Consider the following 24,704-nt stretch of genomic DNA (forward strand, 5'->3'; position numbering starts at 1 on the left):
TGCTCGCACTTACGACCACATACTCAGATTCATTTGACGCTACATACATAACAGTATCTCTGTGAAGCAGCTGTGGAATAAGTGGTGCATGTGCACGACTGTGTTAACACTGTGGCTGCATGGGTGCTGGTATGATTGAATTTCACAAGCTTTGACACAGGTCCGGGTTTTGTTGGGAGGGTCATGCACATCCAGGAGGAGCCGTTAACTCCTTTAGCTCCACTCTCTCTTCCTGACACTGACAATGGAGCAGGGGTTAAAGGTGGAAGAATGAAAGTACAGGAATCACTCAAGGTTAAGTTCTGCAGATTGAATGACTCCCCTGTGACAAATGCTACTTGGGGCTACACTGGAGGACTAACAATGGCGGGTCATTTGGCACTAATCGCCCAGCATTCTCTCAGATCACTTCACAATAGCAGGAAAGAGAAGAAGAAGGGTGGGGGTTTTTTCTTCATCTTACTTTAAGGTGCTGATAATCTGCTACCTGCACTGCACTGATACTCAAGCTTTCATGCAGTGATGCTGCGTTCAAGTGCTCCATTCAAAGCTCCTATATACAGTACAATTTAAACTTGACTTTATGTGACAACACAACATTGTTTTTTTTTTGGTTTTTTTGTTTTTTTTGTTTTTTTTTTTTTAAATCAGGCATTAGCAATTTGGAGATCCTTCTGTCCACAGTACAAGAGTCAACAGGAGGAAACAGACATCAGGAGTGAAAATCAAGTTACATTAAATTACAGTATTAAGACTGTTTGACTGCTAAACACCAAGAGATCGAAAATGTGAAAATGAAAGCTGAACAAAGGATCAAAGTGGAAATAGAATTAAATTACAGACAAAAGGCCAAATACCTTAATAAACCACTTCAGTTTTTTAACACTGATTGTTTCCAGAGCCTCTTGCCTCATTCAGCCAACACAGTTATCTTTCACTCCCTCTTCAGCTGCTCAAAATGTGGAGACTGGGAGTCATAAAAAAGATTTGCAATGCATTGAACGGTTCCTCCTGGCTTGAAGTAATAACTAAATAGACACCATGACAAATTATGGCTGATGTTGGCAAATTGGGATTTAAATGGCACAAAGCTATTTTGAACTGAGAACAGAGTAAACTATTTCAAAGACTGAAAGACTGTTTCTATTACCATCTGTTACAAATACAGTGACGACAGGATTTAACCTAATATAATTTAGAAAACAAAATAAAAAGGTCACAGACAAAGGACAGAAAACTGCTACCCTCTGCTCAGCTCACACACAAACAAGACGTTTCATCATTTTTTTTAAATATAAAAAACATGTTTTGCTGTGTTTTGATCATTTTTATTCTATTATTAGTACATACGATATCTAATAGAATAGAATACATTTTGAGCTTCAGCTTTTGAATCAACATGGACAAGAAGTGCTAAAATTTGAACATCTACAACTGGGCAAACTCCATCTGCAGATGAAGATCATGTGAGATGATGAAAAGCTCCAGAATAGCCAGTGAATGGACCTTGAAGTGAGATCGTTTTGTCAAGAAAATAATCTGCAAGAGTTCAGTTAAATTCTTCCCCATCTTTTCAATTATATGCATCAAGTATGAAAAATGGAAAGTGAATATCATATTAGGCTGCACATCAGTGGTAAATCAACAAGTCACCTCAAAGCTTCCATATTTCCTACAGCACTTGAAGGCCTCCTGAAGTTACATTTGCATTATTTAAAACTCCCTGCTCATTTCTGTCTAATAACAGTGACATCTTGAGGCTGTTATAATCCTCCATACTCTGTGCTCCACCTACAAACTGCTGCTCTGTTCCTCCCTCTCTCCCTCCAGAGCAGAAATGCAGCAAAGCTTGATCTGACTTGTCCTGCCTGCTGGAAGTACTCTCTTGCTCTTCGGGACTTATTTGGGTGCTTTTCTCACGCTGTGATATGGCCATTTCTGTCTCTCTCCAGTGTCTGGGGCTCATCATGCTCGCAGCAGTCCTCCTCCAGACCATCGCAGTGGCTATCAGTTTTATGTACTTCAACAAAGTCCTGAACACGGTAAGCTATGCATTTGTCTTGCCCTCAATCTGACAGACAGTGTGGGCATTAAACTGACTGCCATCGAACTGGAGAAAGGGGAGTTATAACAATGACAAATTATCTTTGTTTACAACATTTTCATAGTGATCTACCATTAATCTTGCTGGGACACAATACCGTTTGCACAATAGGCTCCATAGGAATATAGGAATGGGACATTTAAAATTACTGGCACCACAGACAGATATTGAAACCAGGGCCGGCTCTAGACAACACGGGGCCCTAGGCAAGATTTTCTTTGGGGGCCCTTTGCTTGGAGCCAAGAACTATGAAATAAAACTATAAGCTATATAGAAAAGAGATTTCCAACATCCTGTAAGTGGAACTGCCAGGATGACTGCAGAGATTGGATAATGCTTCATGGCTCTCAAGGCTCTCAACTATCCATGACCAAATCCTGTAAATACCCAAATATAATATATGAGAAACATGTGGCAGTGACTGCAAGAGCTTATTTAAGGCCTTGTAACATCATATCAGATAAAATATGCCTTGAAATTTCCTTATCACATTCCCTGAGTAGTTACAGACCTACTCTCTGTTCCTACAGGGATGAAATATGACAGGGAACAGTGGTGGAAGAAAAGCTCTGATCTTTTACTGAAATACAAGTAGCAAAACCACAGTGTAGAAATAATTTCTTACAAGTCATGCATACAAAATTTAGTCTAAAACAAAGTCTATAAGTATTAGCATCACAATATATTCAAAGTACCAAAAGTAAAACTACTCATTATGCAGAATGGCACATTCACAAGTACATATAGGCCTATTATTTTATTACTTAAGACAGTACTTGAGTAAATATACTTAGTTACTTTCCACCACTGAACAGGAATAATAGTCTAGATGACTTATTTAGTTATTTAAGGTGTAAAAGTCCTACATGACTCATGCAGGAATTTCTGTTTCTGACACTGGACAATGAGAGAGGAGAAAGTTGGGTGAGCAGATAACAGAAAACAATGGGAGGAAATGAGACTAGTTGGGCCAGAGGGGTTGTGACACCCTAAAGCAACATATTTCAGACCTGAGCAGATATTATGAGAAGCAGTACAAGCTGCTAAAACCCCCTTTATAAAGCTGATAGATCTCTTCCTGAGCTCTGATTGGCTGGGGGTCACAGTAGAACACACACCTCACCTCACGCATCACCTAAGAGCACACCACAAAGTGAATGTTGCTTCATATCTTTTTTTTTTTTTTTTTTTTTTTTTTTATTACACAGTCTCTTACACCGGCACTTTGATGATTATCAAGTAAAGCCTGTTGTTCCTTATTGCTTATGTGCAGTATTTTGTAGACCTGAATCAATTAGTCGATTATCAGAAAAATCACTTAATCAAAACAAATATTTGCAAATATTCATCTCAAATGTGAGATCTTACTTTTGTTTATCATATACGATTATATAACATTTTCATAAAAAGAAAATCTCTGAATTAGAAAATAATTAATAGATCAGGCTAATTGATCAGTTAGTTTCTGTTTCTTTTGCATCTTTTCTTCGTGACAGATGCAGGAGAGTTTCTCCAGGAGCAGCGTTTCCTGCCTAATAAACGCAGATCTGCAATTGCGGTTCGAAGATTCAGCAGCTGAGGACAAGAAGAGCGACCCCTGCTGGCAAGTCACGCAACAGCTCCACTACCACATAGAGAAGGTTTTGATTTATTTTTGTTTAATCTAACTTCGAATTTTCCTAATTAAGCTATTCCATGTGCAAAAGATAATTTACCATTTGTTCTTTTTCTAAAGACACCAGTGGCCTTTTTTTTATATATATATAAAAACAGTATTCTCAGGGATGCTCTCCCCACAATGTTACAGCACATTCAGAAATGAGATTTACACTTTGTTCATACATTACATGCAACTTAATCAGACACCACTGATGGGAAGTGGGAAAATTACACAACTCCACCTCTCTTCCAAGTAACACTGACTGAGCCCAAGGGGAATGCTGCTATTACAAGTCAAAAGATGACACACTTGTTGACCCAGAGTGAGGACTGGATGATTCATGGGGTTAAAAAGGTCCCTGGTAGATTGTTGATATTGTAAATTTAGATTAAAAGATACCTAAAAGTCATAACAGTTATACAGCCCATGATACATTAACTTGCCGGCCCCTTCACTCTCGTTTTCTTTCTGACTCTCTGGGTGTTTTTCTTTCAGACGATGGCTGACAGATTCCAGAAAGAGATATCCTCTGCTATGAGAAGTAAGCACAATGCCTCCATTGACTGTCAATTACTGCTAATGGGTTTAAGCAAGACTTTTTCCTATAAAAATGTCCAGTGTGTGTGTGTGTGTCTCTTATCTGCTTGCGTTTTCACAGATAAGCTGACGGGAGTGCTTCCTATCCTGAGCCCTGGGGTCCCTCTTCCTAGAGTTGCGGCTCATGTTACGGGTGTCGTCTCCTCCTCCACAGAGGCTCCAACAGCAGAAGGTGAGTATCATTATCATTGTAGTGTGCAATGTATCTACAGACGTTTATTTTTCTAAAAGGTAATGTGGTCCTCGAAAGCATACGAGTGACATCTGTGAGACTGGACTTTGTGGCTCTCAAGGTCATAGGTGTGTTGTGTATAGATTAGGTGAAATGAGCCCTGTGTTGCTTCACCCATACCTTTCCAGTGTCAGAGGTGAGGAATGTGCTTCAAGGCTTCCCCGGCTACTTACAGATTCAATAACATCTGCCTACCTGCATATCTGTCAGGACCCGCAGATGCGCAGCTGCTTTTGTATAACCTGGAGCTTCCTGCAGTTTTCTGTTGGTAAAGTGAATGTCGTAATCACCCTTTGTTCTGCAAATTAACATAAAAACACACATGCAAAAATCTACCTTAATACATGTTTTATTGTCAAAAATGGCTTCAGAATGAATTTTCAGTAAACAGTGAGAAGAGGATAACACGCAACAAACCCACAGCCAGAATTAGATCAGAAAGTTTACATGATATGCACCACAGACCAGTAGACCATCTGTTTTACTTGGGAGGTTTTGTTTTTTTTTTCCCCATTGCCAAATTTTGGAAACACACATCTAATAGGGTGGAAAATTTTTCTTAAGTCATTAAAGAATAACTTTACTCTAAATAAAACGGCAGTTTTTCCATGACCTTCTCTGTTGCACCTGTAATCACCAGTGATGTGGAAGCAAATCGTTGAAATCAAACCAATGAAGTGCGTCATAAATCTAAAAAGGACCGTCATCAATCTCTTCCTTTTCACACACACACACACCCTTTTGGGATTGATCTCATCTGTCACTTCTGGTGCTTTTTAAACTTATGGCCGTTGTCACTGAGCTTAAAAAATAAAAAAAAACATGGCAGAATGAAATGACAACTTTTCTTCACAACACATCGCTGAGTTTATCTTAATCTATTAGAGAAGTTGCTGGGCTGTGGGCACATCTGTAAGTGTTATTTACAAACAGAGGCTCTTTAACATTTGTTTCTAATTTGAGTATCTGAGCAGTGACTGTTTAAACTCAGCAACACTCCACCCTGCAATCTCAAATGATCTTGCATCATAGTGAACTGCTTCAACCCTTGTGCATGTGTGTGTTTCTGCTCGTTTTATGAGTTGTGTGTTTTATGTGCCATCGCAGGCTCGCGGAGCAGCAGGGGGTACCTGGGGGAGTGTATCAGAGCGTGGGAGGGACAGAGAGGTTTATCGTTCCTGCAGAACATGGAGCTGAGAGGTGGAGAGCTGCTGGTGCCAAGAGCGGGCCTCTATTACATCTACGCACAAACCTACTTCAGACTGCCCTCCTCGGGGGAGACAGAAGGGGAAACAAAGGGGGAGATGGGGGAAACAAGGGAGGAAGAAGAAGCACAGCTTGTCCAGTATATCTACAAGAAGGTTAGGCTTTGTGCATCCTATTAAAAAGGACAATATTGGAACTGGAAAACAGTTGTGATAGATAATTCATCACAGTGAAGATTATGTCATAACTTTGTTATGAGGCTGTCCAACAGCAACCTTCTGATCCAAGAAATGATCACTGTACAAACAATCCTGGACATTATGCACCATACACCCATCCATCAGCTATATCACTTATCCTTTTGAGGGTACAGCTGACATCTGGTCACCAGGGATCACAGGGATGACATAATGATATTCACACAGGCAGTTTTTTAAGTCACCAATTAGCCTAACATGCTAACTGCACACAGAAAGGCCCCAGCCAGACAGCAGGGTTGAAACCCAGAACCTTCTTGCCTTGGGGCGACAGTGGCAACCTAACTAATACTGTTCAACACCACATTCAGAAATGTGTCAAGCAGGTTTAATATGCATACAGTCATCTTTGAGTGACTAATTTAGACACCTTCAGCATAAACACTACTACTACATACCTGTTGAGCATTGGCCTGGGTCCACACCTTTTAATCTTTGACACCACATCTTTGATTTGTTTAGTGTCGTTTGACTTTTATTTCTGACAGCTGAAAAAAAAAAATTGACCAATTAGAGATTTGTAGGCACAAACGATTTGCTTTTTCCTCACAGAACTAGCTCACTTAACTAGCTGGCTAACCAGCTAAATCCAAGAAAAACAAATGCTAAAAAAAAGTCGACCGCAATATAAGTTGTACAGGTTGTTGTAAGTCCTGTTGTAAGACAGTATTTTAAAATGGTTCAAAGCTGTATAAACAATGTTAGCATATGGCAGGCATTTAAAACAAAGACAAAACTAGGCAAAAACAGAAGCAGATGTGGACATACCAATTAATTAACACGATATATAGAATTATCCTCAATGTAGTACAATAAAACAACTGAACAGTTGTCCAGGCGCTACTAATGAAAGTGGCATGAAAAGGTTTACAACCAGAAAGCCTCACTGGAATAACCTGGCACCGAAACTAAAACAGTACCTACAGCTGTCAAACCCTTCGTAACGCAGTTTCTTTCTAAAGCAAACAAAGTGTGAGGTCACATACCGCTGTAGTAGTGGGGCGACCTACAATCATGGTACATGCCAACAGGTGTTTTAAATACCCCTGGCTCTGATTTATAGGAAAGGAGGATCAAGTGAACTGGCAGGGGATATGTTCAAGAGCAGCAATGGGGGAGTGTTTTCCAGCGTTCACTACCATTCGCTACTGATTAGTGAGGGCAACACAAAAAAAAAATCCCTCCCCAAACACAAATTAGCTAATATGAACAAAATGTAAGGCTGGACAAAGTGAATCAAGTTTAGTCAGTTTACACAGCTTGTAAACACAAGCCAACTCTCAAAACTCAAATGTCCCCAAGTGTCTTTGAATGCACCAAAAGTAAGCTATTTATTTCATACAGTGTCAGAAGGGTATAATTCTCTTAAATCAATGCTGCATGCCAATATAATGTCTAATGTAATGGCTTGTTCAAGACCAGTTTTTGTGGTGTTGCCAACAGATGAGTTCCTACACGGTGCCCATCCTACTGATGAAATCATCCAGGAGTGCCTGCTGGCCTCGGGGTCAGGAGCCTGGTCTGTTCTCTCTGCATCAGGCTGGTACCGCCTTTTTACAGCCTGCTGACCGCCTCTTCATCACAGTTAGCAATGCCAGCGCCATGGAGATGGACGGGAGGGCGAGCTACTTTGGGGCCTTCCTGGTGGGCTAAAGAGAGAGAAGCATGGATAGAAGTGTCCAGGACTAGGATGACTTGAAGCTAACCCAAATGTCAGGGGTTTGCTTGATAATATGGGCAGCTGTCTGAGGATATAGGATTGGAGAAGGATGGACTGCCTGGAGTGCAATCATATGATGATATGAGCAAACCGATCTGCAGTGGCAGACTCTCAGGGGCCCAATATGACAAGGATGAAGAGCCATTTGGCGTGCCTTTACTCCAACAGTGACCAATTAATTGATCACTGTTAAACCTCACACAGGGTGTTATCTCTGTCAAACAGAATGTACTGCTTGACAGAGCACAGATTATGTGGTGCATTCAGGCATTTGCGGCAGTACAATAGATGCAGATTAAATGTTGCACTCTCGTGTGTGAATGCCTCCCATTGAGAGCACAGTGAGATGTTTTGCCTGCAGGTCAAACAGTCAACAGCTGAGTTGTCATCCCCAGGAAATGACAGCAGTGTTGGATACATGACACTAAACTGATCTTTTATTAAAAAAAAAATAAGTATCAAAAAATAAATGCCACAAGATGAGATTTTAGATGCTCAATATAATGAATGAAGCATCATTTATGTTCACTGTACTGTACTCCTTTTCGGGAATGTCATGAATGACTGTGTAGTGTGATAATGATTGTGATGACCTGTAGCCTTAAAGAGAAGCACTGATCGAGTATGAACTGAATATTAAAACTGTTGTCTGATACATTTACAGGTCTACAGCCAATGGATGTCCATCTGTGTTTTCTTTAGACATTTACAAATGGTTGCCATGTATGAATATAGAAAAAAATCCTTGCTTTTCCCCCAGTCAATGATGATAATAAGGCAAAGGAATAAACCACCACACACATTCCATCCCTTATTAGTCAACAACTCAACTGCTATGAAAACTCCCCAGATGATTAATCCTAATAACTCTGAAGATCCCCTGAACTTTCCTGTAGTGCCACTATCACCTTTAGATTTATTGTTTTATGTGTCATACTGTGGTTCTAGGTTTACCAAATACCTACAAAACTAAATGACACTCAAGCATAACATATGTAATTTTTTTAAATTCCTACTTTACTTTTCCCAGGTTTTAAACTTATATCAAGATTTTAGTAGGAGCTTCGTATCATGTGTTGTAATGGAGGTGAAGCAAAATGCCCAATGTTCACTGGACCACTCAGTTTTCTTGCTCTTAACCCTCTTGAATGGAAAATTATAGCGGTTTACAGCACAAAACACTATCACAATAAAAGTAAACAATAATCCCTCAATTTTATTTTTTGGTAAACATCACTTTCCAGATTCATCCCATCTTCTCTGAGAAAAAAAGCCCATTAGCCTCCACCACAAACCTCCATCTACTCCTGTGTTCATAGTTATGGTTTATCAGGATATGGTGTTGAGCCACACTCAGGTTTGGTTGAAGTCAGATACCCCCTCTACACAAAAACGACACAAAACTGAAAAAGTAAAAAACTATCATTTAATTCATGTTGTATTACATGTTTCCATATTATGGCAGTGAATGTTTCAGCAATAATAAGAGTCACTCCTCAAACAAGAGTTTTTACATAAAAAAAAAACAATACCAAAAACTAATCAGGGTTCAAGTAATGCCCAAAAGAAATACATTTTGAAACATACACACACACACGCAGGAAGATAGATCATATTTGCTGATCACACTGTAATCCACCTGCTACTTCCTGGTCTATGAGTGGGGAACCAAGGTGTTTGTTTGGTCAGCCTGAGTCCTCACTCTCTCTTTCCTTCAGTCTCTTTTTGGTCACCATGACTGGACTGAAAAACATGTTGTAGTTACAGCTGAGACAGTAAACACAAACACAGACAATACACAGCCTCTTGGGTTATATGAAGGGCTTCAAGGTGCTTTAACCAAAACACACACACACACACACACACATACGCTCGTGCGCGCACGTACACACACACACACACACACACACACACACACACACACACACACACACACACACACACACACACAAAGACAGTGGTACCAAATCTCAAACACTTGGTATCAAAAATAGTCTCTTGAGTTGGTCTCTAATCAGTCAGCACACTACAACTGTGGGGAAAAAAATGGACACAGAGGATATTTTGTCTTGTTAATGACAACCTATGGCTTCAGTTTATCTAAACACACAAAAACACACACACACACACACACAGTCATGTACAATCCCATAATCAAAACATGATGGTGTAATATTTTAGAAGACAGTCATAGTTTACAAGTAACAATACTGTAAACAACAGCATGTGTACATGAGAGCTGGGAGGCTCCTTGTTGGTGCTCCTATTGCTATGGTAACCAAAAATGGTTTTTGTTGTAATTTGGCCAATCAATCAGACTAAGTGCTTACAACCCACCATCCGCCTCCCCACTGACACTACAGTAAATCTCAGCAGGCACATACACTCACACACACACTTACACACATACAGGGAAACCGTGGAGCCAGCCAAGTGCTTTGACATTATCTCGCTGCCTGTACAATGCCTGCATCAGTCAAGTTCATTAAGACAAATTCATTAACAGCCAACAGTACTTGGATTGAGTGAGTTAATGAGATAGAAAAAGGCAATACAGTCTTGAGTTAGAAGTTCTCCATAGATTAGTCACAAAAAGTCATTCACAATTAAGGTGTGAACACGTATACGGTTATGGGTTAGTAAGGGTCGTCCTGATACCAATGATGCATTCAAGCATGGAGCAATACTTAAACATGGAAAATGCTGTGACAAGTAAAAGAGATGTGATGCAGTTTTTTTTGTCATTATGCACCAAAAAAGAAAAAAAAAGAAAGAAAAAGAAAATCACACTTACACACACTTGGATTTATAATTGTGCGCACACACTAACAAAACACAAAACCTGGTATGGGTTCCTATTGCCTCTTACAGTATGTCTGTGGTCTATGAACAAAAAGCACCTCTGAAGTACAGAACAGCTGTGGAACCGAGTATAAGTGTTTAACTACAGACAGGCAACAATACACACCGGCACACAGGCACAATACAGGAGGCTTTGGCACACCCATGCTAGTCTTACTACTCAGCATTTTCCAATAAACGAGAAGAGCAGGTTACAGGACAGGACAGACCCATAGCTGCCTTAGATTGCCTCCCCTGTTGAGAGGGGAAGGTACAGGTTGTCTGACAGACACAATGATCAGCCGTCACATTCAATCAGCACCGAGCTGTCTGTTTTTGGAGTCCCAGCCTCTCATCCAATCAGCAGCTCCAGGCTGTCCTCATAGTTGGGCTCTTGCGGGGGGCTTGGGGCCAGGAAGGCTGTAGCTACAGGGGTTCCTGTTGCTGTGGCGACATTGAGGAGGGTGTTTGCACGGATGCTGGTGGTTGCCGGGTTGCGGAGCGCCGCGGCCGCCGTGATGCTGGTGAGGTTGATGCCGAGCGTGAGCCGTGTCTGTTCCAAGGCTTTCTCTGGCACAGCAAAGGCCTCGAGCTTCTTCTCACCGTTGGCCATGTAGGAGTTCTGGCAACCTCGACAGATACAATCCAAGCACGCCTGAGAAAGATGACAGAAGAGATAAGGACATTTGCCTATTTGCATCACACTAATGTCACATAAAATCTTAAAAAATGTCGTCAGGATTCAATATTAAGCTTGGTTTTTAGATCACATAAATCACATTTTCTGAATTAAAAATCATGGCAATGTACAAATAAAATCAAAAACATCTTTAAATAAAATGGAAAAAAAAAAAACTAAAAATAGTATGATAGTATCATTCACAAATGTTTACACTTACACTACATGAAAAAGTTGCAACAAAAATCTACATATCACTTAATGATGGCATTATACATTAATAAATTCCATGCACGCAATAATCAGTCTCACCTTGCGGTTTGAGTAACAGGGACAGCGTTGCCCCCTGCAGGTCAGCACAGAGGGATTCTGGGTGGCCCTGCCACACTTACAGCCCTTCTTCTCCACTGGCTTCTTGTACGGAGGCCTGACAGGTGCTGGGGGCACCAGGCAGCCTGCCATCAACCGCTGGTCTTTGCTTCGGTCCTTAGTTTTGGAGCCTCCGCCACTGCGGGCCTTGGCATGCGGCTTCTTAGGGCCCGGATCAACATGCTTCCTGGCAGCTTTACTGTGGTTGGGTGCAGGGCGGCTGGGCTTGGGAGGCGCCCCATTGGGAAGGGATGAGTATGTGTGTGCTGGTACAGTTAAGGAGGGTGTGGGTGGTTGTGTGTGCAGTGTATGAGAGGGCTTTGGAGTGTGTAAATTTGAAGATGAGCCCTGTAGGATGGAGGTGATAGGGAGGGGTTTCACCTTTTCCCTATCACTCTCTGAACGAGACCGTTTACGGTTAAGGCGGACTGGCGGGGGTTTGGAGGTTGGAGGGGGATCAAAGGAGGATGTATGTATATGAGCACCATGGCTTGCCACTGTGTTAGTCCTGTCCGTTTGAATCTGTGTGTAGTTATGAGCTGCATCCAGCTGTATGTACATTTGAGCGTGTGCTCTGTCCGTGGCTATGTGTGTGTGAGTGTGTGTCCTATCTGGCTGTGTGTGAGGAGAATCTCGACTGGGCTGAAGGGGATCCAAAGTCTGTAACACCTCCTCCACACTGAGGAGCAACACCTCCCCTTCCTCCAGCTCCCTGCTGCTAGATTCCCCATCCCTGAGTGAGCACACAGTGCCTGGAGTTGGGGCTAAAGGTCCAGTGGTCAGACTCAGTTCCAGACCACTACAACCAGTATTGGAAACAGACAGGGGTGTCTGTGGCTGTTCTTCTACCAGCTCACATACTTCCAGCTCAGGAGAAGAGGGGTCCAGCTCCTCCAGCACTTCTCCATTGCATCCCTGCGGCCCATTGGAACAGGGAGGGTCAGAGGAGGAACTCTGGGGTACAGCTGAGAGCTCTGCAGGAACAGGTGGTGCCTCTGTGGGGGTAAGTGAGTCAGGGGCAGAAGGAGTCACATCTTCCTGTGCTAGGCTCTGGTCCTCTGTCTCTATGTCCTCTTCGTGTGACATCAGCACCTCCTCTAGCAAGGCCATAACCTCTGGAGATCCTCCCGCATGACTGCTGACCAACTGCAGCAACGGTGAATGAGTTACATAGAGGCAAAGCTTCCTGTAGCACTGAACAAGCAGGGAGAGCTGTTTGTTCTCCTGGAAGCTGGAATAGTCCTTACAGCGGCTGCACGATGGCCTGATCTGCATCTTCTGGCCTTTACAGCCCAAGCAGACGTAATGCTGACACTCTGGATGTGTTGGGGAAATGGGATCCTGGAGCAGTTTACCTGAGACAAAAACAAGAGGGAGCTGTTAATCCACTTATTTATGCACGTTGTGCTTACGCACAGCAAATATGACACAATCAACTAGCTGTACCAGAGTCATTTAAAACCATTTCCATTCACCATCATGCCTCTACAGAAAACTATCATAATTACCAGATGAATTGATTAATCTTCCTCTTATTTTCTCCATTAACCATTGGTGTTCCTATTGCAATTTCCCAGAGCCTATCGTGACTTCTTCTAATATCTTGTTTTCGCTTACCAAAAGTCCAAAATTCAAAGACATTAGGTTTACAGTGACAGAAAACAGAGATGGGGAGAAAATGCCCACAAATGAGAAGCTGGAGTGGTTGCTTGAAAAATTACCTTAACACCTAATAGATTTTCAAAATAGATGCCAAACAATTTTCTGTCAACTGACAACAATTTATGAACTGTATTGATTCAGCTCAATGTACCAACTGATGCACTGATCAAACAGAGCAGGGAAATCAATAACAGTATTACTCATTTGGGATTTTATTTGTTTCTACACCTTAAATATGGGTGTATTTGGACTTTTCTGTAACTTATCTGTCCCAGTTTATTGAAATAAACAAAGAAGACTCCAACCTGCTTAATCATTATGTTGGCATTACTGATTTTTACTGCTTACATCATCCAACCAACAGTTCAGGTTAAATAATGTATGAAAGCACAAATAATCATGCCAAAAAACCATAAATATTCAATGGAGGTCATAAATATCGTCATATATCACTTTGCAAATATTGCCCATCTCTAAATACAAGCTGGGCCAGTGTTTATATTCCACTAGCTAAGCGGGGTGAGTAAATAAGGCATGAATAGGAAACACATGGCTCTGCAGCAGGCACAACAGCAGAGGAGTCATCTGTCTTGACAAGAGAACAGATGACTGGGGCTCAGCCTCGGTTGCTAAGGAGACCACGGTGGTGAGCACGACAAATCGTGTCAACTGCTGCGAGCACACGCACGCCCACGGACACTTTAATCAATATGAATAGTAAGGTTATGAAACGCTCGTCCAGTGTAGTACAGTTAAACCAATTAGCGGTAGGAAACAGAATAATCATGCAGTGATGTACTAATATCATCAGGATGCTTACCACAGACAAGGCATGCTAGGGACTGTCGGAAGAAGGGCAGTAGCGTGTACATCTCTGCGAAGGTCTGTGGCTGCCGCGGGTCACACTGCAGCACGGCCCGGCTCGCAGACACGTACAGAGCGGTTGCATTAACGGGGTTCATAGCGGTGTACTCCGCAGCCTCAGGGAAACACGGCCCGGGAAAAAAATCCAGCCACTCGCTACTCGCTACGACGGAGCTAAAGATAGCCGAGTCTCAGGGTGGATGGAGGAAATATAAGCTGGCCTGCTGGTGCAACAATCAGTCACTCCAGTGTGTCAATGCAGACATACGAATTAATAATAGACACAATAATAGACAACGAGCATGGTGAAGCGGTTATCAATAAACGCGCACAACGTTAGCTCGGCAGGTGGCTAGCTAAAGTTAGCATCACCGGTAGTCGTTACTATTCACCATCGAGATCTGTCAGATCACAATTAAAGTTTCTGTTAATTCGGACCAGTTCGACCCTATGTTATAGTAACTCACATTATCCCTAACGTAGCTTAACAGCTAACGAAGAACCAAATGATCAAACGACCCATGGTTAGCATTATAGAGCTAACGTTAGCTTACGATATCAGCCAAACGTTTTACACGAGAGATGGTCGATGTTAGCCATAGAGCCAGTTTACTATCCAACACTGTCTCCGTGCCGATGTCTAACTGAACGCTGAGCTGCTGCTAAGATCGCAAGTTTGTTTGGTTAGCAATTAGCTAACAGATCGCAGGCGCGCACTTGATGTAAACAAAGCTAACCAGCTAGCGATAGCATGGCTAGCCAAATTAGCTAGCGAAAAATCAACCGTATCACTATCCCTCCTAGGGCCGCCTTATACCTCACGCACAGGAGGGAAAAACAAGCTGTAAATTGAAATCCTTCGATTTTGATACGTTTTACTATAATACTTGGCGAGTGCTGACCGAAACATAGCTAACTAGCCGTTTTACAATTGCATCAAGCATTCGATTTTCCACTTTTCCTCGCATCAACCCCTCTCGACAGGCATGATCATCACGCGAGACTTCGTCTAGTTACCCTGGTTACCGTAGTGTACGAAGCCTTCACAGCGTATTCTAGTGCCCTCGTTCGCTTTCTTTATTTATTGTCATAAACAACTTCAGAATTAAAAGTAGCAATTCATTTATTTTGTTCATAAGAGGGCGAGGAAAGATAAAAGTTAAAGAAGAGTAAAGATCAAACCATGGAGCCATATCATCGGCTTTTACCAGTTCTCGTTCTAAGAAACTAAAATTTTCAAAGGGTTAAATCGGCACTGAATCACGCTGCAGAAAAGTGCAGCTGAGGGTTGAAACTCGATCAGCTTGCTAAAATTTATAGGGAAATATTCTACTTTTGGCCCGACAACAGTTATTTGATAGTTTTACTTACAAGATACTTAGATGCACGTCTTACATATAAAAATACGAAAGACGTATACAATTGGATTCTTAGAGTACAGCTGAAATCATAAGTCAGTTGACCGAAAATTAATTAACAACTATTCTGGTAGTTGTTTTTGTCAAAGACTCAAAGATATCTCTGCACCAGACCTTGTTTTCCAGTGCAAAATTAATCCAGGCACAGCTGAGAATGTTGTTGTATTATATCTAGTACATAAACATTGTGATGTTCTTATATTCCATACATCATTTCACTCACACTGGTTATTTCTGTCCTGCTGGTATAACCTCTATATAGTATATATAAGTATGTCTGTTTAAAGCATAATTTATATGTCTTACACATGTTTCTACAGGGCAGCATACTCGTGTGAAACATTGCCTGCTGCATAACTAATGAACTTGACATGAAAATATAGTATTTGGGATTTTAATTGGGTTGTTTTTACCCCGTGTTAGACCTTTCAGGCAGCCCTCACCCCCTAGGGTCGCAAGACTCGCAGCAATTATTTTTGAGCTCACATTTCCCCGAACAACATGCCCGGTTAGGGCAATGTTTGGGGGCAAAAATTGCCAAGCAGTGAAAACGATGACAAGCAAATGGGAAAGTTTACCTGACAAAATAAATTCAGGGCGGAAAATGTCCCAATATCTTGACTTTCAGATTTCGGCCCCTATGAACTACAGGAAAACCCGATCCCCTTTGGGTCCCGCCCATCAGCCAAAGCTACAACTTCTTTCTCTCTGATTGGCTGTGAGAGCGCGTCCCCCTTTCGCTATTGGCTCAAATCTCTGCCTTTCATTCCCCGGCCGCTGTCATCCGAGAACACGCGCAGCCATGATGGCGGCCTTCAGTGTGGCTCGAAGCAGCTGCGGACTGATAAATGGGTTGAAGATATCTTTCAGGAGTTTGGCTCAAGTGAAACATGGCGCAGTCGCTGCTTCAGTGCCGCAGACGAGCCTGCAACGGGACAGCCGCTGGTACTCGGTCAGCCACCTGTCCGTTAAGGAGAGGATTGACAGGAAACGAAAGGCGGCCCTAGTCGGGGGAGGTCAGAAGAGAATAGATGCACAACACAAAAGGGTAAAGTCAGCTAACATTGACTTTATGTCTTTATGTTAACATGCATTAACTTGAGCATGCTTGCGGGTTTTTAGTCTAATTTGCTGTGGCCACATTGACAACAGGAGGGGTTGATGGGTAAAATGCCTGGCTCAAAGGCTCTAAGTCCGTGGTTACTGCTGGAGTGTTCACTGTTTTCCCTACAACACATTTAAATTATCTTCACGAACCAACTTTCTTGCTCTTCTTGGAAAATGTGTTACTCAGTGGCACATGAGATACTTTCAGCAACATCCACCTCTCAGTGCCCTTGAGCAAGGTACTAATCCTCTGCCAACTTCAGATAGAAGTTAAAGCTCAAACAACAAACCCCTAAACATATTCCTATAGTCCTCTGGCATTTGAAAATGAGAGTCCCAGTATCCAATGTTACAGTACATTCAACATGACGTGAATTTCTGTGCCTAAAAGATACTATAGAGGATCATTACTGCTATTTTGTTGGTAAAAGTTAGTGTAATAGTTATTAGGGATGTTGCTCTGCTTTGCTGAGTAAAATTATTTGGCAGGTGGTTGTACCTGCAAATACAAGATCAACTGTTTATCAGCAACACTGATAAAATTCCCTATTAAGATTTATGTATGCAATTTTATATCAGAATACATTAAAATTTTATGGAAGATCACTTGAGAAACTGTAGTTAGTTAGTTAAATGGAGGACAGGAATCTCTGCTTTTGGCTGATCGGTTGAATTGCTTGGGATCATGCTGATCTGTCTGATGGTGTTATTAAAGATTTCATGATCAGCTACCGACTCAGTTTCTAGGGAAACAGCAATCCCTGACCTCAAGGTAGCAGTGGTATCGGACCAATATTTAATACCGGTGACCAATATAAAGCAGCTTTACTAAATAATTTGCAACACTGAACACAGTGTAGTGCCTTAATACAGCACAGACAAATTAAATATTGTGTCACAGTATATATATAGTCAAACTGCACAATCACAATGTAGTGACTGGGTGTGTGTGTGTTGCAGGGTAAGCTGACAGCAAGGGAGCGAGTGGAGCTGCTGCTGGACCATGAGTCCTTTGTGGAGACGGACATGTTTGTGGAGCATCGCTGTTCTGACTTCAGCATGGAGCAGGACAGAAACAAGGTGACAGGTCAAATCCTATTTCGTCCAATTAAAGTTCGCAACAGTTCCCTCCTCTTGGGTTTTGAAATTTTATTGTCAGCATATCTTTTTCTCTCTCGCTGTCTTAGTTCCCAGGTGACAGCGTCGTGACAGGCCGAGGCAGGATCAATGGGCGACTGGTCTATGTATTCAGTCAGGTACAACACATAATACATAACTTTATTGTAGGAAATTGTAAATTTTTGAAATGCAGAGCAGCTCCGTTTCGCTTGTATAATATTCTGTTTGTCTCAGGACTTCACAGTGTTTGGTGGCAGTCTGTCTGGAGCTCATGCACAGAAGATCTGTAAGGTAGGTTAGTGAAACCACCAGGAACCTTATCACCAATTCATATTTTAAAACATAACCTCGTTGTGCACTCTGAGCATGTTTTGTCTGTTAGTGTATTTGTATTTTGTCAGTGGTTCTTCATGTTTGAACTCAGACTTTTCAAATGTTCTGTGCTCAGATCATGGATCAGGCCATGACAGTTGGCGCCCCGGTCATCGGGCTGAATGACTCTGGAGGAGCTCGGATCCAGGAGGGAGTGGAGTCTCTGGCTGGATATGCAGATATTTTCCTGGTGTGGTCATTTTGTGGAGTCTTTGCACGTCACTGCTCATTAACTGAAATCTTAATATCAAAATCACACCTACCAAACCTCAAGATCTGAGTCTTTCCTCAGAGACTGTAGGCACCTTACATTTTTGTGGGTTTAACATATTCCCACTGTTAACATTTTGAAATGCAAATTGTTTTTTACTTTTTATCAATGTAAAAGTAAAAACATTTTCCTTTTTCAGAGGAATGTGATGGCTTCAGGAGTTGTCCCTCAGATCTCCCTCATCATGGGTCCCTGTGCAGGAGGGGCCGTCTACTCTCCCGCGCTGACGGATTTCACCTTCATGGTGAAGGTATTAAGGACCCACAAAAATACAGCTGACATACTAATCCAGAACTGTTCTGCTTTCATTTTATGTTAGCGACTGAAGGCAACCAAAATGTTTCAGTATTTCCAAATGCCAGTTTCTGACGTGTGTGTGTGATGTGTGTGTTTGTTTGTGTGTATAGGACACATCATACCTGTTCATCACAGGACCAGATGTCGTGAAGTCTGTCACCAACGAAGACGTTACTCAAGAGGAGCTCGGTGGAGCTAAAACACACACCAGCGTGTCAGGTTAGTTTACATGTTAAGGCATTTATTTCTACTGATTTTCTCGTTGAGTTTTTATAAATCATCTTCACCTCCAACATTTTTAGTGTAAAGTGTCAAATCAACATGTAAATCTTGCAGTAGCTCACCTGTGACCACCTCCTTGATTCAAAGACACTTAAGATACTTCTGATTCTAAATACTGTCATTTCATGTCTTGTTGTCAGGCGTGGCTCATCATGCATTTGAGAATGACGTCGAAGCCCTCCTCAGCCTGCGAGAGTTCTTCAACTTCCTGCCGCTCAGCAATCAGGAACCATCCCCTATCAGGGAGTGCCACGACCCCAGGTAACCAATCATCTTTACCTCCGCTTCACAGAACAACCGATCACCTTTCTTCGTGAGAGAATATCTGTTTTTATTTTCAACTCGTGTCTGATATCTCGTTTCTTTTTCAGTGATCGTCTGGTCACTTCATTGGACACTATCGTCCCGTTTGAGTCGACTAAAGCCTACGATATGTTGGACATCATTCAAGCAGTATGTACACGTACACACACACACACACACACACACACACACACACACACACACACACACTCTAATGTGTGCACCTACATCTCATGTAAGTAGTAATAGTTTGCCAGTAGTAATATTTTCCTTTCTTCATGCACCTGTTCAGATAGTGGATGAGCAGGACTTCTTCGAGATCATGCCCAACTACGCCAAGAACATTGTGGTGGGATTCGCCCGCATGAATGGACGCACCGTGGGCATCGTGGGTAACCAGCCCAAAGTGGCTTCTGGTGAGTAAAGAAAGAAAGGCATAAATGATTTCTTAATGTCTTAGGAAATTAATTTATTTCTGTCTTGTGCATCAGGTTGTTTGGACATCAACTCCTCAGTGAAGGGAGCCCGCTTCGTTCGCTTCTGTGATGCTTTCAACATTCCCATCATCACCTTCGTGGATGTGCCAGGTTTCCTGCCAGGTATTCCTCAATAACCTCTTTACACCGAAACATAGTCTGTGTCATATCTGTAAATTCACACTGTTGGTTGTCAACAGGTACCGCTCAGGAGTATGGAGGCATCATCAGACACGGAGCCAAACTGCTGTTTGCTTTTGCAGAGGCAACCGTCCCAAAAATAACCATCATTACCAGAAAGGTGCGTGTGATTAATTAAAACCTCATGTTAGATGCTAACCAACACATCCTGCTGCTTCCTCATCACAAAGGTCATTATAAATTCCCTTCACTGAAGTACTTTGACTGTGAAGCAGCTGCAGGAAGTGCAGAGTTTGCATTGCAACATGCACTGCTTCATCTCTGCCTGCTACAGTATTTTCAACTTGCTTAAGGCAAATTAACATTTTTTTTTCATCAATGCAGGGGGAGCTCTGTCGGTAGAGAATTCATGTTGTCGTGTATAAAAATAAAATCAGTGGTTTTCAGATTAGAAAAAAAAAAATTATATTGTTCAGTGTGACATGACTGAGACTCAGTATGTTTTGTGTGTGCATGTCAGGCTTATGGAGGAGCCTATGATGTGATGAGCTCCAAACACCTGAGAGGAGATGTGAACTACGCCTGGCCCACGGCCGAGGTTGCTGTCATGGGTGCTAAGGTACAAACACGCTCATTCTTTTTGTTTTGACTCTATCTCTCCCCCTCCTTTATTTTTTTATTTTTTTGATTTGACATTGTGCATGTTCTGTTCTGCTTTTTTTTCTCAGGGTGCTGTTCAGATTATCTTCAGAGGGAAGGAGAACCAAGCAGAGGCAGAGGCTGAATACGTGGAGAAGTTTGCCAACCCCTTCCCAGCTGCTGTCAGAGGTAAACTTTCCCCAAAAAAAAAACAGCAAACAAATATAATACATGATACACTTCTCTCTGACTGTCCTAATCTTTGTTTTAGGTTTTGTGGATGACATCATCGAGCCGTCGACCACTCGCAAGAAGATCTGCAGAGATCTGGAAGTGCTGGCCAGCAAGAAGCAAGTCAACCCCTGGAAGAAACACGCCAACATTCCTCTGTGAAACACACCCAGACAGTTTCCACATTAACACTACCTAAAGGCACTCGCTGCGGGATTTCACTAGTATTCAAACGAAACAAATGAACTGCAGTGGTGACCCGGGATGACGACTTTGGTAGCCTGCTCAGCAGATGTTAGTTGTCATGTTTCATTTCACAGTTTCTCCTTGCTGCTGTTGTTTAAAACTGTCATTTACCACTCCACTGAAAGCAACACATGGAGATACACGCCTTGATCTTGTTCCTGCTTTAATAGTGGCTCCAGATTTCCTCCCAGCTATTTTTTGAACTATAAACTGCATCAGCCTCAAGCTGTGGGGATTTTTTAGGATTTGTGGGAAATGTTAGAGCTCTGTAAACAAAATCAGGGCGTGTATATTTACTTTTACATCTTCACCACTGATATGCAAGATGTTCATGGGAAAAGCTGAACACATTTTACAATATCTGAATGGAATAGTCACACACATTTTAAATGACTATCATGTCAGTAGTGGCCATATTGGTCACTATTGTTGGTACGATTGGATATTCTAAAAACAAGGCTGTATCTGAAAGGGCAGATTACATGTTGCCAATAATATGCATTTTTTAAAACCACAGGCAACTATCGACAGCAAAATGCAAACATGCTGTGGTCTGTTGTCATGTACGGTATTTCCAAACCCTGCTGATGTACTGTATTAAGTTCCTCTAGGTTGTACAGTAGTTTGCGCTCCCTCTGTTTGATATCCTCCGTTAAGGTCAAGAAAAAGTCATTTTCACATCTTGGAACTGTGCCTTCTGTCTCGGGCAGGCTCTGCTCTGCCATCTGTAAAATAAATCAAGGACACTACTGTGTGTGTTTGATTTAATTCTACCAATGATGTAGTATATGTTGTCAACTTAGTGTTTTTTGACAAATATAAATAATTGATCTGAAAAATAAAATGAGACATGGAGTAAGTGGATGGCTGCTTTGTCCAATGTATGTGAACATTCAGAGGAACTGAAGGACTACGACAGAAGGCTGAAATAGTCAAGCAGTTATGAATTAAAAATGAAGTGCAGAAGTTAGGTTGGTGTTTAAGGAACAAAATCTTTCACTGCTGGGAGTTAAATGAGAAAATTATCTGATGTCACTCACTGCTAAAGCTAATTTAAGCTTAGTGCAACTAAAACAGCAAGTATGGCCAAGAAAAAAAAAAAAAAAAATCAATCTACCAACAGCTCTGAAGATAACCAATCAACATGTTCTATTTCATTCATACAAAATATATGTAAATATGACAAACCATACAAAAAGTGATGTGTAAAAATGACAACGTTGCGTCTCTGTGGTTGTTTTGCATGCACTTGTGATCATGGGCTCTTTGTCGTCATTTTGAGTGTTTATGTGGTTGCTTTGTCTTTTGGTGGTTAAATGAAGGGGTCAAATGAGCCTGTACCCAGTAGACCTGCTCCATGGGCCTGTGTTATACAGTCAAAAACTCTAGAACAAGAGAGTAAGTGGGCCTTGAGTCTGCTGCTGCTTCCCGGGTCAAGAATGAAATGTCATGAGATGAAATTGACGATGAAATCTCTGAAAAAGCTGAAAACTGTTGCAGCTGTTCTGAACAAATACTGAGGACGTGAGACACACAAACACCGGTCCGTAAATCGATTACAGATTTTATTTTATTAAAAAGAATTTAGGTTCACAGAAAAAAAACTGGCTTTTAGAGCATTTTAGGGCAACTGATGTCAACTGCACTGCAGAGAAGATCCAATTGTCTCTGATATTTACAGGAGGACTGCTGAGCCAGCCAATGAGGAAAAATAAAAGACTGATTAACCAACAGAGGGTGAATAAAGATATGGCTGGACACATTCAAAACACATTCAAACAAATCTGTCAGACATAAAGATCCATCACTGCACTGGATATGAACAATGATAACAACAAATCTTCAACTCTGGATCAGTTAACACTGTTTCTGCAGGTGTAAAAATTGAAGTAACTTGATTATGACCTGTAAGATGAAGGAACTGAACAAATAATCTGCTGTAATACTGAACTGTGAAACGATTACAATCAGACCATACAGCGCTTAAAAGCTGGTGTCCCACAGCAACAATCTGAGCTTGGTAACCGTTAGATATGACTTACAGGTGGAGGGGGAGGGGCTGGAATATACTGTAAGTATGTAGGCCACAATTTGGCAACGAACAAGATACATATTCAAGAAAAAGCTGTACAAACATCAGACAAAAACAAAAACACACTTGATTTAAAACTTTAGTACTAAAGCTACAGAATTCAAAATATGTTTATTGTCTTTTTTTAAAACTTTTTTACTTCAAAAAGCCATTATTCAGGGCGTGTGTGTGTGTGTGTGTACAGAACGTTTCAAAGATTTGAGAGGGTGGGGCTTCTGTCTGAGGGCGGTAAAGGGTGCGGCTTCACCGTCAAACGACAACACTCGCTTTTGCTTTGACATCACACACAAGACAGTTACATCACTTCCTCCAGGTCGGCCTACAGCTGTTGACCTCTGTGTGCATGTGCGACTACTCAACCATCGTCATCACCACCAACACTTTACACACATATCACACACCAGCACCACCACACACAAGGACTCAGATGGCGAACAGAGAGAGAGAGAGAGAGAGGAGAGAGAGGAGAGAGGGGTGGGTGGGTGGTAGTAAGAGCAAAGATATAGAACATTTAGTACTGAGATCCTCTCTATGTTGGATTTAACCAGACGGATCGAAGTGCGACACCAAAACAAGGGGGGGCTGTACAGAGTGTTACGTTGCTCTGTGCTGCTGATCGCGAGCGGAACCAAACAACTTTACATCTGTGTAACAGAAAACCGTAAAAACTGCGAGTACTCATTGGCTGGCTGCAGGATTACGCAGCCAGAGCGCCGTCAGAGCTACCGCTAAGAAGAGCTAAACCAACAGGCTGAGGAGGAACAGGAGGAAGAGTAGGAGCAGGATGAAGCTCTTGAATAATCCGGACTAGGTTCTGGATCCTCCAGCCCGTCTGATAAAAACAGAGCGGATCCTCGCTTAATGCTTCCAGGTGAGATCCAGCCGATTTGGGATCCATCAGTAGATCCGCTTGACAAACATCCTTCCATCATGTCTTACAGAAAGAGAAAAGTACTTCAACAATGTTTTTTTTCTTCTTCTTCTTAAGAGTTTGACTGGCAGGTGATCTGGGTTAGACCCCTCCCCTCATCTGTACTCCTGATTTGGATCCTGAACTCAGGATCTTTACCTCATTCCGGATCAGAACATGGGCATGCTGAATCCCTGGAACAATGGACCAAAACAATGTCAGAAAAACAGTAAGCAGTGTGCATAGCAGTGTCTTTTTTAATATTACCACTAGAGGGCTCCAAAGTCAAAAAGCTCTAATTCTACACATAGTGGCTTTAAACTGTGATGTGAAAGTTTACAGAACGTTCAATACTGTATGTAATTTGAGATTAATTAAGAAACTAATGATTACAGATTAATTTGCAGATTCGTTTCTTGATAAATCATTCAGATAGTGAAAAATGTTTACATCATCAAGCCCAGGGTGACTGCCATAAAAGGCAAAAAAATAAAATCAGAATTCAGTGGCTATAAAAAATGTTTGCGATAAAAAGATTGATGCAGATTAATTTTCTGTCATTTGTTCTCATCTATTAACTGACTCCTTGTTTCAGCTCTATTTACATAA

At 41.8% G+C, this 24,704-nt stretch overlaps 4 protein-coding genes across 4 annotated transcripts in view; 2 read left to right on the forward strand and 2 right to left on the reverse strand.

Moving 5' to 3' along the window:
* The first annotated feature begins 1,800 nt into the window (after positions 1–1,800).
* Positions 1,801–8,422, forward strand: LOC111225861 (tumor necrosis factor ligand superfamily member 10-like). Its single transcript, XM_022750900.1, has 6 exons — positions 1,801–2,042; positions 3,601–3,744; positions 4,260–4,305; positions 4,423–4,533; positions 5,701–5,954; positions 7,500–8,422. The coding sequence occupies exons 1-6, from the start codon at positions 1,929–1,931 to the stop codon at positions 7,707–7,709; spliced, it is 879 nt and encodes a 292-aa protein (XP_022606621.1). The 5' UTR covers positions 1,801–1,928; the 3' UTR covers positions 7,710–8,422.
* Positions 8,423–9,671: 1,249 nt separating this feature from the next.
* Positions 9,672–15,151, reverse strand: LOC111226218 (E3 ubiquitin-protein ligase MSL2-like). The gene is made up of 3 exons (XM_022751335.1): positions 14,148–15,151; positions 11,609–13,020; positions 9,672–11,272 (listed from the first exon to the last, which is right to left on the reverse strand). The coding sequence occupies exons 1-3, from the start codon at positions 14,287–14,289 to the stop codon at positions 10,970–10,972; spliced, it is 1,857 nt and encodes a 618-aa protein (XP_022607056.1). The 5' UTR covers positions 14,290–15,151; the 3' UTR covers positions 9,672–10,969.
* Positions 15,152–16,397: 1,246 nt separating this feature from the next.
* pccb (propionyl-CoA carboxylase beta subunit) lies at positions 16,398–21,952 on the forward strand. Its single transcript, XM_022750115.1, has 15 exons — positions 16,398–16,657; positions 17,677–17,796; positions 17,904–17,972; positions 18,070–18,126; positions 18,284–18,397; positions 18,618–18,728; positions 18,886–18,994; positions 19,198–19,318; positions 19,429–19,510; positions 19,653–19,776; positions 19,852–19,959; positions 20,037–20,137; positions 20,498–20,596; positions 20,706–20,805; positions 20,888–21,952. Exons 1-15 carry the CDS (start codon positions 16,412–16,414, stop codon positions 21,007–21,009), a joined length of 1,683 nt encoding a protein of 560 aa, XP_022605836.1. The 5' UTR covers positions 16,398–16,411; the 3' UTR covers positions 21,010–21,952.
* A 693-nt stretch (positions 21,953–22,645) lies between these two features.
* stag1 (stromal antigen 1) overlaps positions 22,646–24,704 on the reverse strand; it is a 43,468-nt gene continuing 41,409 nt past the window's right edge. Inside the window, exon 32 of the mRNA XM_022750114.1 lies at positions 22,646–24,289. Coding sequence (XP_022605835.1) covers positions 24,266–24,289 — 24 coding nt within the window. The 3' untranslated portion in view covers positions 22,646–24,265. The remainder of the gene's footprint in view (positions 24,290–24,704) is intronic.

This window comes from Seriola dumerili, unplaced genomic scaffold (genome assembly GCF_002260705.1).
Source record: "Seriola dumerili isolate Sdu_G_001 unplaced genomic scaffold, Sdu_1.0 BDQW01000149.1, whole genome shotgun sequence".
In the NCBI taxonomy this organism is placed as follows: domain Eukaryota; kingdom Metazoa; phylum Chordata; class Actinopteri; order Carangiformes; family Carangidae; genus Seriola; species Seriola dumerili.